The sequence below is a fragment of the Spermophilus citellus genome (assembly GCF_964194105.1).
Source record: "Spermophilus citellus genome assembly, chromosome: 3".
Taxonomy (NCBI): domain Eukaryota; kingdom Metazoa; phylum Chordata; class Mammalia; order Rodentia; family Sciuridae; genus Spermophilus; species Spermophilus citellus.
The window spans coordinates 143485553-143503665 of NC_138184.1; the positions used below are offsets into that span (position 1 = coordinate 143485553).

Genomic DNA, 18113 nt, shown 5'->3' on the forward strand with positions numbered 1-18113 from the left:
TTTTTCCTTTCCAGCATTTCTACTTTCCATTTATTCCTTATTTTGAGCTTCATAAATGTTGATAGGCATAAGATGCTGATGGAGAAGGTAGACGTAGTACATAACAACCACAGTTATGCACTATTTTTACTGGAAGCATTGAAAGTCCTTTTCTGGGTGATTTTTACTCTCCTGCCTAGGTACTTTTTCAGCAACAAATTAATTTTGGTTCCTGGAGAGCAAGATGCTATGTGACATACTGCCCTGGCAAAATAAAAAATAGATTTTTCCCACAACTTCAAACATAGTGCTAAAATATAAAGACAGTACCCCCCCCATCTTTTTTTTTTTTTTTTTTGGTCTACATTGACTTGAAAACTTTTGATAAAGTACATTGTTGTTCCCTAGTTTCTAAGCCGACATTGGCAGTCACTGAATGCATCCTTTCTTTCAAAGGAAAAGAAAGAAAGGAAGAAAGGAAGGAAGGAAGGAAGCAAGCAAGCAAACCTTGGTCATCCTGACTTAAACACAAAAATGAAGCAGAGGTACAAAACAAGGTAGTTTCACAGAGCAAATGGTGCAGCCCAACCCCCCCCACCCCACCCCGGCTCTCTCCCCTACTTACTGTATGCAGCTTACGCAAAACCCATTCCTTCTGTGCTTCTGCATATGAAAAATTAGGCTGTAAAAGTGTCAGCCTGCTTTTGTCAGGAATAGCTAGTAAAAAATAATTGGAGGCCATTTAATAGATATGATGCACAACATTCATAAGATAATTAGTCCAGGGATCCTTAATATGTTGCTCCTGAGCTTCCTCATGCCAGGAAGAAAGAATGTTGACATGTGGAGAAGTTATAATATGGCCTATTAAATAGAGAGGCTATAACAGAATTCAGCTCCCCAAGACCATTCCCAGCAAATTGAAAATCTCATCCTATGCCCTGCCTCCATGATATCGGGCATCTCTGCACTGCATCTATTTTAACAAAACATCGGGTATTTCCCTCCCATCTGTTTCTATTGGATTCCCCCCCGCCCTTCTCCAAAGGAGCTGGCATTATAATGTTAGACAAACGATTAGAACACCATGCATAGTTCTAGACACCAATGAATAAAATATATCCAAGACTGCACATCCCTAGAGTGTATTATTCCTCTTACAAAGTGGTATGATTGACATTGGGTAGTATGGCAGGGGGGATTCAAGTATTTTTGAGTTGTGGGGTTATTTTCTGGTAATTGCCTGACTTGAAACTTTAGTTTGTCAATCAGGCAGTTCTCTTAGCCCTATAAATGAGGTGCTTTTTTTTTAGAGGGGGGAAGTGGGTATTAAAGGAGAACTGAGAAAGTGGCTAAGCTCCGCGGGCCCTTTTTCTTGTCATATAATTGTTGTCAAAAAGATTCACTATTATGTCTGGGGATGAGGGAACTCCATGGCATTTCACTTTCAGTAAAAACGTCTCAAATCATTTTTCAAACATTTTGAGGTTTGGCACAAACCTGAAATCCATCTTGCCAAGCACTTTCCCTCCTTAATTTTTAAACCCATGTGTCTTTCAAGGGAAATTTAATCCGTATGTTTCTGATTCATTTACACTTAACTCATCAAAAAAAAATGGTGTTTTGTAAGAGCTATTTGATGTTCAAGGGAAGGGGTCTTACGGGCTTCTCTCTTTTTATAAGTCTGAAAAGCTTTTCTTTTTGAGAACCAGAAAATCGTATTTTACCAGCTATAAGCCAAATGATTTGAGCTGTGTCTAAAATGAAGAACCTGCTGAATTTAGGAGGGAAGAAAACAGCAGGCACCAAGCCATTGATAAACATCCTCCTGTCTGCCTGCTCATAGCTGGTGGAAGACCTTTCAAACTCACTCCTTCCCGGAGAGGCCTGTCCCCTGAGGACAGGGCCAGCTGTGAAGCTGAAACAGGAAAGAACTACACCCCATGGCAAAAATTCCCTCTGATTCTGGAGATTTGCAATTGAGATTCCCACCTCAGAATCAGTGGAAATAAAACCTGTTGCATCTCATGAGATGAATCTGTTGCCTAGGAAATAAAACAATCATCAAATGCCTGAACTAGGAAAGACAGAACAAGGTTTCTAGACGGGTAGTATTGGGATTATTTTCCAAGGACCTCTGCGTAGAGGGGGTGGGTAAGTTACTGGAGGAGACATGGACCAGATGGGGCTCTTGTTTCCCATTCTGGACTTCCACACAGCAGAATGTTGGTGTTTATTTGCTTGTTTCTTTTTGTGGTACAGGGGATTGAATCCAGGGGTGCTCTATCACTGTGCTTCAATCCCAGACCTTTTGAAGAATCTTAGGGTCTCGCTAAGTTACCCAGGCTGGCTTCCAACTTGCAATCCTCCTGCCTCAGGCTCCCAAGCACAGGGGTTACAGGTGTGTACCAGTGTGTCTGGTTGCACAGGAGGGTCTTAAAGAAAGTAATCTAGGATAAACTTAGTTTGAAAACAAGTGCCTTAATTTTTGTAAGAGGACATGTAGGCCCAGGAAAGGCATCTTAGAGTTGGGAGAGAGGGTATCCCAGGTCTCCTGACCCTGGCCCAATCACTGCAGTGACCTTCCCATTTTATCAGGGTTTTTTTAAGTCTGGGTACAATTCATCAGTGGGAAAATTTGCAAGAAATTGGTGAAAAGTTAATCTGACATCGCTAGGACTTTAGGAAAATGAATGAGTATAATACAAGGATCAAACAATATGCACAGTAAAGATTAAGAATGCATGTATACAGTTGTCCTTCAGCATATTGGGGAATGAGTTCCAGGATCCCCGCTGCCATACCAAAATCTGAAGATGTTCATGTTCCTTGCATAAGATGGCATAGTATTTGCACATAGCCTTTGCACAACCTCCTGTATACTTGAAATCATTTCTAGATTGCTTATAATACTTAATACAACATAAATCATTGTTCCGTTGCATTGTTTAGGGAATAATGGTTAAGAAAAAATGCCGTACAGAATTAATATTTTTGTCAGATATTTTTGATCTAAGGCTTTTGAAGCCTTGTTGACAGAACCCACTGATACAGAACATTGTGCTGATTGCATACACATCTATAAGCTGACACATGATAATATTGGACTGTAATATTAAATAAGATTCTTGCTGCTGTTACTCATAGGAAAACAGTTTCAAAACCACTTTGCCATAGAGAAACCATATTTTGTTTGCTGATAATGAAGCCAATGGCACTTTTCAGTTTGCCTCATTAGATATCACAGGGCTAGAAAACTCAACATGCCCATTCAATCCTACTGACCACTGCCCTGTTCTACCAGAGGTGGCTTTAGCCAGTTTGGGACAAATAGGTAAAGAACAAATGGGTTGGGGAGGAGGTGGACAACTAGTTGAGAAAAAAAAAATGGTCATGTTTGTCTTACAGTGACTGACAAACATCAAGCAGGATTTCCCTTGTGCATTTTCCAAACACTTAACCATCATTAATTAGTTACAAACACCCTTCCAAGTTCAGGAGGCACAGTAGCTCATCTCCACATTACAGAGTTTTGGAGACTCCCAGAAAGCTGAATATTATGGCACCTGGCTAATGGCTGTGGGAAGATGAATTGGGTTAACTGGCCGTGCAGAATCTTGTGATATAGCATTATGAACAGTGATGCTCAGCCAGCGGCCTCTGTACCTGCCAGACTAAGAGCTGCTTCTATGGGAAATGTATACAAGTCATTAAAAGCACTATGAATGACCTTTTGCTCTCTTTTTTCAGAATCGTAATGAAGTGACAAGTCTTCTGAGGTCACAGAGTGGGAGGGATCTCTTTGGGACTGAACTATACAAAAATGGAGATGTTTGGGAATTATGGTCTAAAAACTTCAGGTAGGGAGGCAGAGGGAGGAAGTAGCACGATTCAGAGCCCAGAAGTTACATCCTGCAGGTGGGTGGGTGCTGGTTCTGGGGTAGCTTCCAAGTTCTGTCCTCATCGAACATACTATGCTCAGTGTAGCCAGGGCTCACCAGGGAGAGGGTGGGAAGAAGAGAATGGGGAAGCAAAGAGCCTGAACTCAGGTTGCTTATCCCATGTTATTTGTAGCTCGTGACTTTTGCACCAAGGGTCAAGATGCTCCACCCCTCTAATGGGACACCCTTGTTTTTGACTGGGAGCCAAAACCAAGTTATCTTGTCTGCTTCTCACTCCTTTTCCACACCAGAGGGTGGAATTTACACAGCCAGGGGCCTCCCAGCTTCTGGAAGCCCTGCTAACCTTGGGGCTCTATGGGTCACTCTTCTGTGTCCCTGCACATTTAAGTCTTTCTCTACACACTGCCCAACCCTCCATTGCAAGGAGCCGGGACTCCAAAGAGAACTGAGAAGGATTGGCTTGTGCAAAAAAGATGGAGTTCCTGGCACCAGAAGCAGACTGGCTGGGCAGGACAGAAATGTGCTTCCCAGGGCCTCAGAGCTTGATTCTTCCCCTGCTTCCAAGTGGCCTAATGGTATCAGGTGATTCTCTTCACATTTGTAGGTGACCTCAATTTCTGAATCTGTAAAATCGTTGAGTTGGACTGCATGATCTCTAAGGTTCCCACATGATCATTGCATTTATAATGCCAAGATTATTATTCTACTGCTAAGGAAGTTCCCGACGGTGAGAGTGAATCCAAATCAAATGACATTCCTTAGGTCCTGTACACTGACACTTCCTCTTTGTCCTTGAAGGAAGGAAATGGCAAAGAGCAGCCATGCCCTGAGCTAAGGCAAGATCCAAATGCAGAATAATCGTCTGGCTAAAGGGATGTCACCACATGATCCACATTAGCGTAGATGCTGGTGAGAGCAAAACTAGAGGTGAAAAAGCAACTCGAGAGCAATTTACAACTATGTTTACACTAAATGGGTTTATTATAATTGCTATTATTATGATTAATTCCAGAGGAATTAAATGGGATCAGCCCTCAACTGCAAAGTGTTGCTGAGCAGACTGAAGTACTATAAGAAATAAGAAGGCCAGGAAGAAAAATTAATTGATACCATGTAAAAAAGAAACCTACTGTTTAACTAAAAAGGATGAAAGAAAGACTCAGCTATTCCTGGTACTGAAATGAACGAATGTAGAGCTCCTTCTTCTCCTCCTTCTTTTTTGTACTGGGGAGCAAACTAGAGCCTCATGCATGCTAAGCAAACACTCAACCACTGAGCTATATCCACAGCCCTAAAGTAGATCTTTTTTTTTTTTTTTTTTTGTACCGGAGATTTAACTCAGGGACACTTTACCACTGAGTCACACCCCCAGCCCTTTTTGGTTTTTATTTTGAGACAGGGTCTCATTAAGTTGCCTAGGCTTCACTAAATTGCTGAGGCTCGTCTTGAACTTGTGATCTTTCTGCCTCAGCCTCCTGAGCCACCATGATTACAGGTGTGCACCATCATGCCCAGCCTTAAAGAAGATCTTAAACCTGATCTTCTGACTAATCAAGAGATGGTTACAGCCAGTGGTATGATTTTCTTCTTACATCTCTATCTGCTCATGACCTCACTTGTATTCTGTAACTCAGTTTACCTTTCTGGAAGGAAAACTGATAAATGACAGTATTTCTCATCATATTTTTGATGCCTGAACTATATCAGCATCCAGACTTCCGAAAAGCTAGGTAGTTCTATTCTTAAATAACATCTACTTGGGCTGGGGATGTAGCTCAGAGGCAGAGCGCTTGCTTGCCTAGCATGTGTGAAATACTGGGTTCGATCCTTAGCACCACTTAAAAAAGGAACAGATAAAATAAAGACATGCTGTCCATGTACAACTACAAAAATTTTTTTAAAATAACATTTACTGAGCACTTTTTATGCTAAGTGCATTACGGTAGTTACAGATTCCATTTCATAGGTAAAGTGAAGGAGGCTAAGAAAGTTTCAAACAATTGTCAAAAATCACATAGCTAGCAAATGGCAAAGCCAGAATTGAAACCTAGGTTTTAATCCAGGCACAGGGCACAAAGGCATTGGGCCATATTGAAAATGAACAATCACACTCCTCCTTTACAGAAGAGCGTGTGTGTGTGTGTGTGTGTGTGTGTGTGTGTGTGTAATCATATATTTTGTTATCTTTAACATAGGTGGTATACTTCTTTACTTCTTAAAGACAAAAAAAAAGACATAATAAAATTGGACTGGACATATAAACAATACCAAGTATTGTTGCAGAGAACCAAGCTGTAAAAGAAAAGTCTAAGAATCTAGGGTAAGGGAGACCCACCAAAGATGGGCACAAAGAATTCCAAATACTCTCAGATCCTAGTCCTATACAGGCACAGAGTTACTGCCCATTCACTGATCTGTGTGTCTAATACTCCTGTCCCCACCTCCTTCATCAAAAAGAGCTTGTTTTGTAGACTTTACTTTAGCAGTGACATGGGGCCCATGGAGGGCAGAAGGGCAGAGCCAAGTGGACACATGGGTCCCAAAGGCTGCAAGAGGGCCAGCTGGCCTCCCTGCCATTTCAGCTCATGCTGCTCTCAACATGACTTCAATTGTTTAAAGATCTTTTGATTTAAAAAACAAAAATTTCACGGGCTCCTAAAGCGCAGTCGCTCCTGGTAGGCATTCCTTATACGAGACAGCCTCTCGGCCCTGTTTTCCCATTAAGATGAGTGATTGAGCGAGTGCATTAATGGATACCTTGGCGTTGGTCTGGAGCCATGTTATTGCTTTCTCCAGGCTTTGCTTTTTTGGACACATCCAGTTCTATTTCAGACATTCAGATGGAAAAGAAAACATTTATAAGGTGGAATTCAATTTTGAGCATCACATGGAAAGAAAGGAAGACTTCGTTGTTAGCTGGATGGATCGTGGTTATTTTATAACTACTGTCCCACTCTCTATAATGATAGCAAACTATTGATTAATTCTTCTTGGGCACAGTGTTGCCTCATCAATCATTAAATAAGCTCTCCAGCCCATGTAGGTACAGGGAAAAAAAAAGATGTATGGCCTTGTTATAAAGTGTTTGTGTACTATGTAGTGGACTCTAGAGTGCTAAATCAAGTCAACTCAGTTTTCAAGGATATAATTTTTTGAAGAACTGCTCTTGTTGTAACCAAAATTCATGAAAGCACCCAATCTTCGAGCCCACATTCCAACCAAACTGGCAAAGCCTGCATAAAAGTTGTAAACTGAAATTTGGGCCACAGAATTTTCATAAGCCTGGCCCATGTTTGTCATCGCCGCCATTTTCCTTCCTCCTCTTGGCTATATCCCCATGTCTCTGCTCTCTGACTGCCCGCTCAGGCAGAGACTTGCACACACATCTTTCTGCACTCCAATGCAAAGGGCAGTCCCCTTCGAGGGTCATGAGAACCAAATAAGGAGAGGGCTGGAAGGAAAAGCCAGTATCTCACTTACAGCTGCTGCCATTTCTTGAAATTCAGGTCCAGATTTGCCCACTCTGTTGTCTGTCAGGCCCAGCAGAGGTTAATTCTCAATACTACATTGTGTTAATCTAGTTTTTCTGACCAATGCTTACTATGTAAAGTCTTTTTTTACTTTGAGTCCTGAAAATTGAACTCAGGACCTGGAGCATGCTAAGCACACACTCTCTCTGAGCTACACCTCCAGCCCTTTAAGTAAAATCTGAACCCATGTTTATGTCGCACAGCTTGAGACACCCTAGGGCCCAATCCCAGCACAGATTTGCACATCCCACCATGGATGTGCCTCTTGAGCCCCATCGATGTCACATAATTTGCCCAGCTCTGCCACCGTAGCTGTTTCTCACTTGTCACTTTCAAAGTCCCCTTCTCTTCAATCTCTCAAAACACCATTCATATACCTCCAGAAAAAAATATGTGAGAGGGAGACTGCAAGTTTAAAAGGTAGCCTTGCCCAACTGAAAATAGGCCTCTTGTACACATGCTATTGCAAAGACAAACTTATTTTGGAAAACCGGGGAATATAAACCAGTTCTCATGACTGAATTCACTCACCTCCCTTGAACTTCATTTTCTCCTTCACAAAGTCCAACTGAGCATGAGTGAGACAACAAGAGTCCTTTCTCGAAATCCATTTTCCATTATCGACCCTCAACCCAACCACCTAGGCCATGGGGAATCTGGCAGGTTTTATCAAGTCCTAGACTTCAACTCACTTTAACTAAAATCATCCTTTTATGCCTCTGTTTCTAGCAACTGATGTGATCTCAGACCTCCTTGACTTCCAGAATTAAAAAGAAAGTGACATGAGATGGGAATCGTGGCACACACCTGTAATCCCAGCAACCCAGGAGGTTGAGGCAGGAGGATCAGACATTTGAGGTCAGCCTGGGCAACTTAGTGAGAACTTGTTTCAAAATTGAAAGGGATGGGACGTAGCTGGGTGGTAGAGTGCTCTTGTATGCCCTCCCCAGGATCACAAAAGAAGAAAGAAGGAGGAGGAGGAGGAAGAGGAAAAGAAAAAAAAGAAGAACATCACAGAAGAGAAGCTGGGGAAAGAAGAGGTATGAGTGATGTCCACAATAAGATGGCAGTGAAACTCTGGGGAGGCTGCACCTGCAGCTGGGGTTGATGCCAGGAGGGTCCCATACTGCCTTAAAAGTCACCTTCACCTGTCACCAAAGCTCCACATGTTCTGGGTTATCCTCATTTTATAGAGAGAAAATAGAACCAATGACACAGAGAGGTTCTGTCACAAAGTCAAAGTCACACAGATAGAAAGTAGAAGAATGATTTGAGCTGGACACAGTGGCACACTCCAATAATCCCGGAAGCTAAGGAGGCTAAGGCAGGAGGATTACAAGTTCAAAGCCAGCTTCAGCATTTTAGTAAAGCCCTCAGCAACTCAGTGAGACCCTGCCTCTAAATAAAATATAACAAAGAGCTGGGGATATGGCTCAGTGGTTAAGCACCCTTGGGTTAAATCCACAGAACAACAACAACAACAAAATCTGGAAGTCAAGGAGGTCTGAGATGACATCAAGTGCTAGAACAGAGGCATAAAAGGATCTTGCTCTTTTCAGGAGACCAACCTGTACTTCTTTAACCAGTATCCACTGATGTGTTCAACAACGAAAAAATGGGAAGGCAAAGAGAAAGAACCCTGAGCTTGGCACTAACTTATGGCCACACTTAGCCATGGACAGACATCACTATGCTCCGTGGTGCCCCTTTTGTTATGTCACCCAAACTCCTCCTCCTCCTTCATGTAACACTGAAGCATGGCTCCATAGACCCTGTGGAAGGCAAAGCCACAACTGAAGTCACACCCGCAGGAAATGGGAAACATGAACAATGTCATCAGGATTCCCCAACTGGCTATCTGAGGACTCATAGACAGGCACAGCTCTCAGCCCTCTCTTTACCAAATCATGGTGGTGGGGGAATGTGTATCCGTGATGGCAAGTCCGACCCTCCATTTTCATATCAGTGAAAACAATGTACACAGAGAAGAGTTCAAGATCTGAACTGGGACAAGTTGAATCAGATTGATGGATTGTATTAATGCCCATATCCTGGTTGTGGAATTGTACTAAAGTTTTGCAAGATGTTACCTTTGGGGGTAACTGGGTAAAGGGTATGTGTGATTTCTCTGAATTCTTTCTTTCTTTCTTTCTTTCTTTCTTTCTTTCTTTCTTTCTTTCTTTCTGTACTGGGGATTGGACCCAGGACACTTTACCCCTGAGCTACATCCCTAGCCTTTTTTATCTTTTGAGATGGAGCCTCACTTAGTGGCTGAGGCTGGTCTCGAACTTGCGATCCTCCTGCCTCAACCTCTTGAGTCTCTGGGAGTACAGGCATGTACCACCACCCCTGGCTCTGAATTCTTACAACTGTACATGAATCTACAATTATCTGAATAAATTTTTCAATTAAAAAACAACAGCAATCAAAGCAAAAACCCCCAAAACAAATAAGGCAGTCACCAAATAGTGAAATTAATGGCTGTTACCCTTCTGGGTTATCATGAGTAAGGGTGATGAACCAAGACAACAGAAGTGCCACCTAGTGTCACAGGTGACACAGAGAGGACACAGGAGAGGTGAGTACTCCACGCCTTGTCTCTCAGTCACGAGCAAGGCATTTCTGATCATGGGTGAACAACTCACAGCCAAGTCAACATAAATTGTAATGCTCTAAAAAAAGCAATCATGCCCTCTTTATTCCTGAAGAGTCCCAAGCATACAATTGGCACTTGCCAAACTATGCACAATGACTAATAACCTTCACCATGGATTTCATTTCAGCTCGAGTAATTTCTCTCCACAGATCAGCGTAGTAATAGTCCTTCCCTACGCACAATTAATTACAATGAGGCTACTCTCCCAGATACAAAAATAAAGACTTTATTAAAAGACTACATCTTTGGAATTTGACCAAGGAATAGAAATAGTGTCTAAAAAAAAAATTTGTCTTTCTGGGGCTGGGGCTATAGCTCAGTGGTTGAGCACCTGCCTCACATGTGTGAGGCACTAGGTCCAATCCTCAGCACCACATAAAAATGGATAAATAAAGAAACTGTGTCCATCTGCAACTAGAAAAAAAAATTCTAAAAGAAATTTGTTTTTCTAACAAGTTCATAAGTTTCGCCTTTCATGATCTCTAAAAGTTTTAAACCTTAAATCTTATTTAAGAAATCAATATCCATCCCTCAGGGGCCAGCTCAGTGGTAGAGCATGTGACTAGCATGTCGGATACCTTGGGTTTAATTCATAACATCACAAAACAAAACCACAGCAAAAAACAAAACTTGATCTTATGTTGGAATTATAGAAACATATCAGATCATGATGTATTCTTTTGGAGAAATAATTTTGCCCCTTAACCCTGCCCTGCACTGTCTGAGCAACTGAAGCACAACAGCATCTGTGTTCTTAGCACTATTTTGTGAATCTAAAGAACATGCAGGACCTTTTCAGGAAATTTACAGGCAGATAAATTTCCTGTCTCTTCCACCACTCTTTTTTTAACAGACTAACCTAGGCACGTATGTCTCATTGAGGTCTTTTCACAGGTAACACTTAAAAAGTAAGAATTTCACTACATAAGAAATCTGCATTCCAGAAAGCAAAAGCAAAGGAGGAGAGAGAAGTCTCTCCGCACCCTTCCCCGTTCCTTTCTTCTCAGGCACTAATTCATCTTGAATTTAAAATGTATCTTTCTCTGAAATGTTATGCCAAGTACCTTTCAGCATTACCCAAAACAAAAACAAACAGATAAACAAAACTCAAAAACCAACAACATAGAAAACAGACCCAGAACTTTCCAGAAAGAAGTGAGTTGAAAGATCACCTAAGGTCAATTTGGGAGGGAAGGGCTTATTGCCCATCTCTTCAAGTCCTTCACTGTAAGACAGCACCCCCCCACCCATGTGTAAGTGATGTCCTCAAGGTCAAGCTCAGGGTTAGCCTCTCATCTTCTACCTGATCAAGCTGTTTCCTCCAAAAATTACTTCTACCCCCCCCATTCCTCTGCCCAAAAATGGATCAAGGGGATAAGACCTATAAATGATCAATCACATCCATAACATGCATGAAAAAAAATCATGAAAGTGCCCCACACCTTAGTATACACGCAGCTGAAGATGGTCAAGACTAAGAAGGCCACGAGAAGTTCAGGAGAACCCAGAGTCCAGTAGTGGGTGTTAGGCTTACTGCCTTCTAGAGACGACCTGTTTGTAACTAATGATGCTGGATTTTTTTTTCAAAACACACTCAGCCTGGACAATGCTAGATCTATTTTATGAAATAGAGATGTGGGAATAATTTTCAAAACATAAAAATCTCTCTCTCACTGTGAGATCCTTAAAGCATCAGGAACAGTATCATTGACCCCTCTTCATGCATTAACAGTTTATTCCTTACTCTCAAACATTAACTAGCTGTTCCTGAAACAAATCAATCAAGAAGTTTTTATCATCCTTCCCGGTACCCCCACATATTATCTTCATATTAACTCAGGAATCTGAGTCGTCAAGACAGCCCTGGATTAAGTTCACTGTCAAGTGGAACAACCGAAAGTTAAAATTCTCAAGTGAATGCACAATCGCTGTTCACCTTAGCTGAAATAATAGGTGAGGGTTTATAACGACTTTTAAGGATCATCATATATTACTTTAAAAATCCACACAGTCATTTCTTAATAATAAATGGAATAACATTTTCACATGTAGTACAACCCACCAAATAGTTTTCTGGTCACTTATAATTCACCAGTTACACTGAAAAAGTTCCCCATACCCACACAACATCACTTTGACCCTTCCCTTCACGAAAAGACAACAGTTTTTGAGCCATTTAAATGGGAGAGAGGGAGAGGGAGAGAGAGAGGGAGAGGGAGAAAAAGTGAGAGAGAGAGAGAGAGAGAGAGAGAGAGAGAGAGAGGAGAGAGAGAGAAAGGAATATATCCTGGTGGAAAATAATACACAGCTGTGATAATATCATGTTTTTTAAAATACCATAATATAGTTTTACTTTTAATAATAAAAGATAAAAAAGGGGCGTCTGTGAATAATTAGAGATTGCAGTCTGAAGCCAGTTACAGTCACTGCAATTGATAATAAACTGAAAACCCCTTGAGAGCAGGTAAATGCTTTGCAACCCTGACCCCCTGGCTCTCACGTTACTTAACTACCCTGCGGTTCTTGCATTACATCACCATTGGAGCGATTGGTCCCTGCGTTTTAACTCTCTCCCTGTCTCCTCTGATTAGGAGCGACACCGTAGCAAAGAAACTTCCACCGAGTTTGCTCTTTCTCGCTTCCCTTTTTATTTGTGGCCTTTTTGCTCCTGTGGCTTTGGTTTGCTTGTCTTTCTTTCTTTTTTTTTTTTTTTTTTTTTTTTTTTTTGTGCCCAGCCTGGTCTCTGCTCAACTCATTCAGGTCTCTGTACTAGAGCAACAACAACAAAAAACTCTGATCAAAGTGAAAAGAAATGCCTCTTCGGGGCAAGAAGAGGAGCGGAGGGGCTGGGGAAAGAGGAGAAGTAAGAGGAGGGGGAACAAAGACGGGCAGAAATGCGAACGGGCTGGGGGGGGGGGAGAAAAAGAAGAGGAGGAGGAGGAGGATGAAGTCTCATGAACAGAAAGCAGTAGGGGCAAAAAAAAAATTCTCTAAAATCAAGAAAAAGAAAATAAAATTAAAAACAAACCTCATGGACATCACTGAGGCTGAATTCCCTCCTGAGGTGCAGAACATGAGCGCTCTGGAATGAGTGTGTGTAGAATTTGAGCCAAAGCTTAACTAGCTTGAGTGAGTCATATCCTTCCCATTTGATTCCAGGCCAAGTGATGATGTAATGCTCTGGCCCTTCTTTAGCGCCTAGCTCTGGCTCTCTCCCTCCAGCTCGCTCGCTCTCTTTCTCCTGGGCTCGCCCTCCTCCCCCTTCTCCTTTTTAGCTCAGTGCTGGTGAAGTCACCATTTAAATCTGGCAGAACTGAAGCAAAAACTTCAATGTAACCAAAACAGCCCCAGGCCGAGTTCCAGGCTCAGGGAGCCTTCGCGGTGCAATTGCCCTTAGAAACCGGTAAACAGAGGAGGAAACACTGCCGCCTCGGGATGGTCTGACAGCTGCCATCAGAGAGCTCAGGGAGGGACCCTGGGGTGTGCAGCCAGGGGTCCAATGGTCCTGATAAAATAATAATAATAATAATGAAAAGTTAATTTTTTTAAGTGCCCCTGCTTTTGCAAAAGGGGAAATAACAAGGAAGAAGCATGTAGGGATGGAGAAGCAGGGAGGGAGCGCAGGTTGGAAGAACCTAGAATGAAAAGACCAGGTGACAGGGTTTCCATGGCCAGGGCCCCTTTTTTTTTTTTTTTTCCTGGATCATGATGGGATTTTCTGTTGCCGAATGCCAACCATCTCCCCTCCAGAGACTCCTTTGCATCTGACCTCCCTGTCAGCATAGGGCAAAACCACTTCTGCTCCAAACACGCGCCTGTGTCTGGAGCCATCAAGGACTGTGAAAATCACAGCCATTTCTGCACTGGCCTATGCTGGCTGCCCTCTGATGGGTTAAAGCAAAAGGACCCTAGCTACAAAATACCTCCCTGCCTTTTTGAGACCAGTGGGCTGCTCTCAGGTGAACTGTCCAAACAGGGGATCCAAACAGGTCCCTCTTCCAAATGAGACAGGCCACCCTTTTTCTTGCTGCAGGAGTGCGCAGGGGCGAGTGGGGCTGTCCGTGAGTCTAGAGAGGGTACGGGGAGAACAAATAGTATGTGTGTCTCTTTTTTAATTGCAGAGGTTGGAAAAACCAGCCTGGGGAGGCAGGGGGGAGTCAAACCTTATCCTTCAAAAATGTCAGTGAAGCCCATTTAATTGCTTCACACTTCCTAGACCTGGTTGGGACACTTAGCGGCTTTGTTAGCAAGGCTTTTTAACCCATCTCCACTCAGCTTTCTATTTCCCCTTGCCCTTCATGCCTCTTTCAAAAAGAAAAAAAAAAAAAAACTTTGAAAAAGGGAAATTCACGAGAATTTCTTTCTTTTCTTTTTTTTTAACCACAAAAGCAGAAGAAAGGCATTAAGCTGCAATTTTTTTTTCTCCCCCTCAAACATGATCACAGCTTTTCTACAATCTGTTGCCCCTAATCACTTTTGTGGTCAGGGAATCAGGTAAGTGATACAAAGGTTTGTCTCTATGCACATTGCAGAGGAGAGTGGATCTTGCCTTTCCAACTCTGGTTTTGGAGAAATCTCGGCTTATTAAACCTATCTGCTGTTGGGGCTCAGGGTGTTCCTGTGAATCCCTTGGAATTTAAATCAGCTTCAGGGACCATCTCTGTACTCAGGATGAAGGGTTAAAAAGCAAGATTTGTCCAACCATCTGCATGACCCCTGGGGGCTGTGGCGGGAAGAGCTTTCTCCTGCAGACTGCCCTCTGGCATGACATCCTCAATTGATGCTGATGCCACAGTGGCTCCCAGTGACACCTTTATCAAGGCAGGCAGCTCTGAATTAGAGGTGATCAGCCATAATTACAGCTGGCGCCACTGAAGCCTGTGGCCTGACAGCAGCGAATGTGGTTGTTATAAAGTTTGGTCCACCATGTCAGTGGCCTGTATAACTCATTTACGTCTGACTCGCCAAGCAGCCATTGATTTTTCTTCTGCTGCAGGGAATAAATAAAACAAAATTTTCAATAGCTCCTACAAGCCTTTACACTTCAAGGCAGGTTGACAAGATTTTACATAAACGACTTTCTTGTTTTAAAAAAGCTATGAACCATGTTGGGTGGCAATGAGGACTTTTATTCTCCCTGTATCACTCCCCCATCCCACCACAATTTCCTCCCTTCACCTTAGTTTTCATATTTAAATGTTTCTTTATGTTATTATTATAGATATACCAAAATGGATATGTGTAGAAGTTTCCAGATTTCTATCTTCCTTCGAACTCAATGGGAAAAGTGTTCCCTCTAAGACTTTTCTTATACAATATCACAAGGACTGGGTGAAGTAGCCAGATAAAAGACCCCTGAGGCTTTTTAGTGAGGTAGATCCTGTGCAAAAGGGATCTGGTGCTAGAGTAAAGATTATACAGAGGCAGCTGTCCTGGGCCTTCCCTGGAAAGCAGCAAGGATGGTAGCTTGGGCTGAAGCCAGGCACAGCCCTCTGATGAGGCCCATGAACATCAGGGTCATGAGGAGGAAGGGACCTAGAACTGCACCGGGGACCAACATGCCGCTGAGCAGTGGGTCTGGTGTTCTGGAGCCCAAAATCCAAGGACCAGGAGATGCCTGACTGTATCTGAGGAGAATGATGCCATTAAGCCACCAGGTCCTCAAGAAATGTGACTGACACTGTGGACTGATGACAGCGCATTGACAGACTGGTAAAACTTCAGCAGAGTGCTGGCCAGAATTGAAATCAACTTCAGAGTTGAAAGGGGTCTGAACGGCTCCATTTTCACTTCATGGAACTGTTGGTTGGAAAGTCAGATCCCCTCCTGCCCTTCCAAATCAAGCATTATCACTGGCTGTTAGGTGTCTCCTCACTTGAAAAGAAACCCTGCTTTCCCCATTTTCCTTCCTGTGAGCAGCTAATGATAGGGAATATCCTGTTCCCAAAGGAAATTCCCCTCCGATTCAAGCGCTTCCTTTTTTGCCCATATGGCCCTCGGGTGGTCTTGTCCACCCTCCTCCTCCCCACCCTTCCTCATGCAAGCTGCTCCCCTGAAGAAGGGGTGCTTTGCAGATAGGAGTCCCTAAGATGCTAGATCCTAGTGGGAGCCTTTGGAGAAGGAGCCCCTGGCCACAGGCTGGGCCTCCGTATTAGCTGGCTGGCTCAGGAATGCTTACAACACCCTCCTCTGCAGAGCTGTCATCCTTGGAGAGAGGGTGGCGGGTACCGCGCAGCTGTTCCGTGTAACTCACTCATGGACTCCCAGCTCCTGGTGACACGTTCGGCTCCAAAGAGGTGGAAACCTCTGAGATTTGAGCTCGGAGTTCAAAATGCTTTTGGACTCTCTCCAAAACAACAGGACAGAAAAGGCACAACTGGAATTGCAGAGACTGAAAAGCGCAATAGCCGATAAAAGTAAACTCCATGTGCCGGGGGTGAATTTCTGAACACCTTATGGACACAGCCAACAGAGGACACAATAAAGACCCTTCCTAGGGAGGGCTGGGGTTTTTGTTTTTTGGATTTTTGTTTTTTAGCTTTGCATTTATTTTCCTCAAGGAAAGGCATATCATCTTCTCTCTGACAGTGTTTTTAAAATTTAACCCATGATTCCTACAGTCCCAGGGGAGTTTGAGGGCCCAGATAATTTCAGAGTTAAATAAGCTATAATGACTATCACATGTACCCAGCCATAAACCTAGTATTAAAAATTATTCAGAAAAAAGTGGCATCTCTTCCTTTTTTAATTTACAATGAGCATCCAGGTGGTTTGCGAAGGCCTCCTTTGCAAATTGCTTCCAGCGAACCTTCCGGTCACAGACCACTGCACACCCACATGGTGTCATTCAACATTCCCTTCGACTTGGGTGTCCCATGTTTTCACAGTGGACAGGGGCTGAGGGGCTGTCTGCAGCATGCATCCTAGGCCCTGTGCAAGCAGGATTAGCTGGCTTAGATCACTGGGCCTGCAAAAGCCAGCTCCAGGCACGTCCAGGGAGAGAGTAAGAGAGGCATCTGTCCTTGGTTATTCTTCTCTTATACTTACTGCATATCCAACAGCCCAACCTTGCACCAAGTACCCTCAGACAACTTGCTGGCCTTTCCTGTGTCAAAAGGTATTTGTAATGCACCAGAGAGGCAAGACTGAATGGGTCTCAGACAAGGAAGGAATCTCTAATGATGGAAGCATCCAGGAGAGCCTCAGGAATAGGTATTGGAAGGTCATGACAGCCTTTTGATTAGCTCTCAAATATCATCACTGATTCTGCCTACTCATAGCTGCTTTGTTTTCTTCTGATTTCTATTCTATCCTTACAATGTGTATGTCATTGTATCTATCACAGCATCTGAAAGGTCCTGATACTTGCTGAACATCTGTCAAATAAACAAAGAGAAATGAATGAATGAATATACTCTTCAGTCCAGGTATTATCCTTTTCACGATCTCCTCGCTGGACCCCCAGGCTGGGTAGGAGTGCCCATTTTGGGCATCCTGGACCAGATTGAGTGCCAGCAACAAGCCAGTTATAGAAAGCACCGATTCTAGTGCTTGTCTTCCCTGCAGCCATGACTTCTTTGGGGCTGAAACTAGGCTTATTCATCTTCAGAACCTCAAACTGAGCAAGCACCTGGCTCACACGCAGTAGGTCCTCAAGAAATGTGACTGACACTGGACTGATGACAGCAAGGCTCCTCAACCTCTTCTGGAGATTGTCCCTCCTGGAAGTTCTTGTTCCCTTTTGCATTCCTGCTCACACTTTACATTTCTTAAGATCTGGAATCTAGAAGACCTAGAATCTAAAACTCCAGAACCCTGAGCTACTGAGTGGCCTTTTCCACCGCTGCACTGTCCCTTTTCCTCTCGGAGGCTTTAATTACTTCTTGCTCCCATTTTCCTGTATCTACATGGTAAGGATGCCAGAAGGAGCTCCCCAAGGTTTGCCTCAGAACAGCTGACACTAAACTACTGTCACCAGTGTCCTCCATGAAGCATCCAGGGGAACTGAAACTTGAGGTGAGAGGGACAGGAGATGGTGCTACTCAC

General features: G+C 43.2%; 1 protein-coding gene across 7 annotated transcripts in view; it reads right to left on the reverse strand.

The window, feature by feature from the left end:
• Nucleotides 1-18113, reverse strand: part of CREB5 (cAMP responsive element binding protein 5) — a 412930-nt gene that overhangs the window by 125313 nt on the left and 269504 nt on the right. Inside the window, exon 1 of one of the 7 annotated variants that reach the window (XM_081283991.1) lies at nucleotides 13096-13186. The exons of the other annotated variants lie outside the window; for them this stretch is intronic. Coding sequence (XP_081140117.1) covers nucleotides 13096-13142 — 47 coding nt within the window. The 5' untranslated portion in view covers nucleotides 13143-13186. Of the gene's footprint in view, nucleotides 1-13095; nucleotides 13187-18113 lie in introns of those variants that run through there. 7 annotated transcript variants of the gene reach the window in all.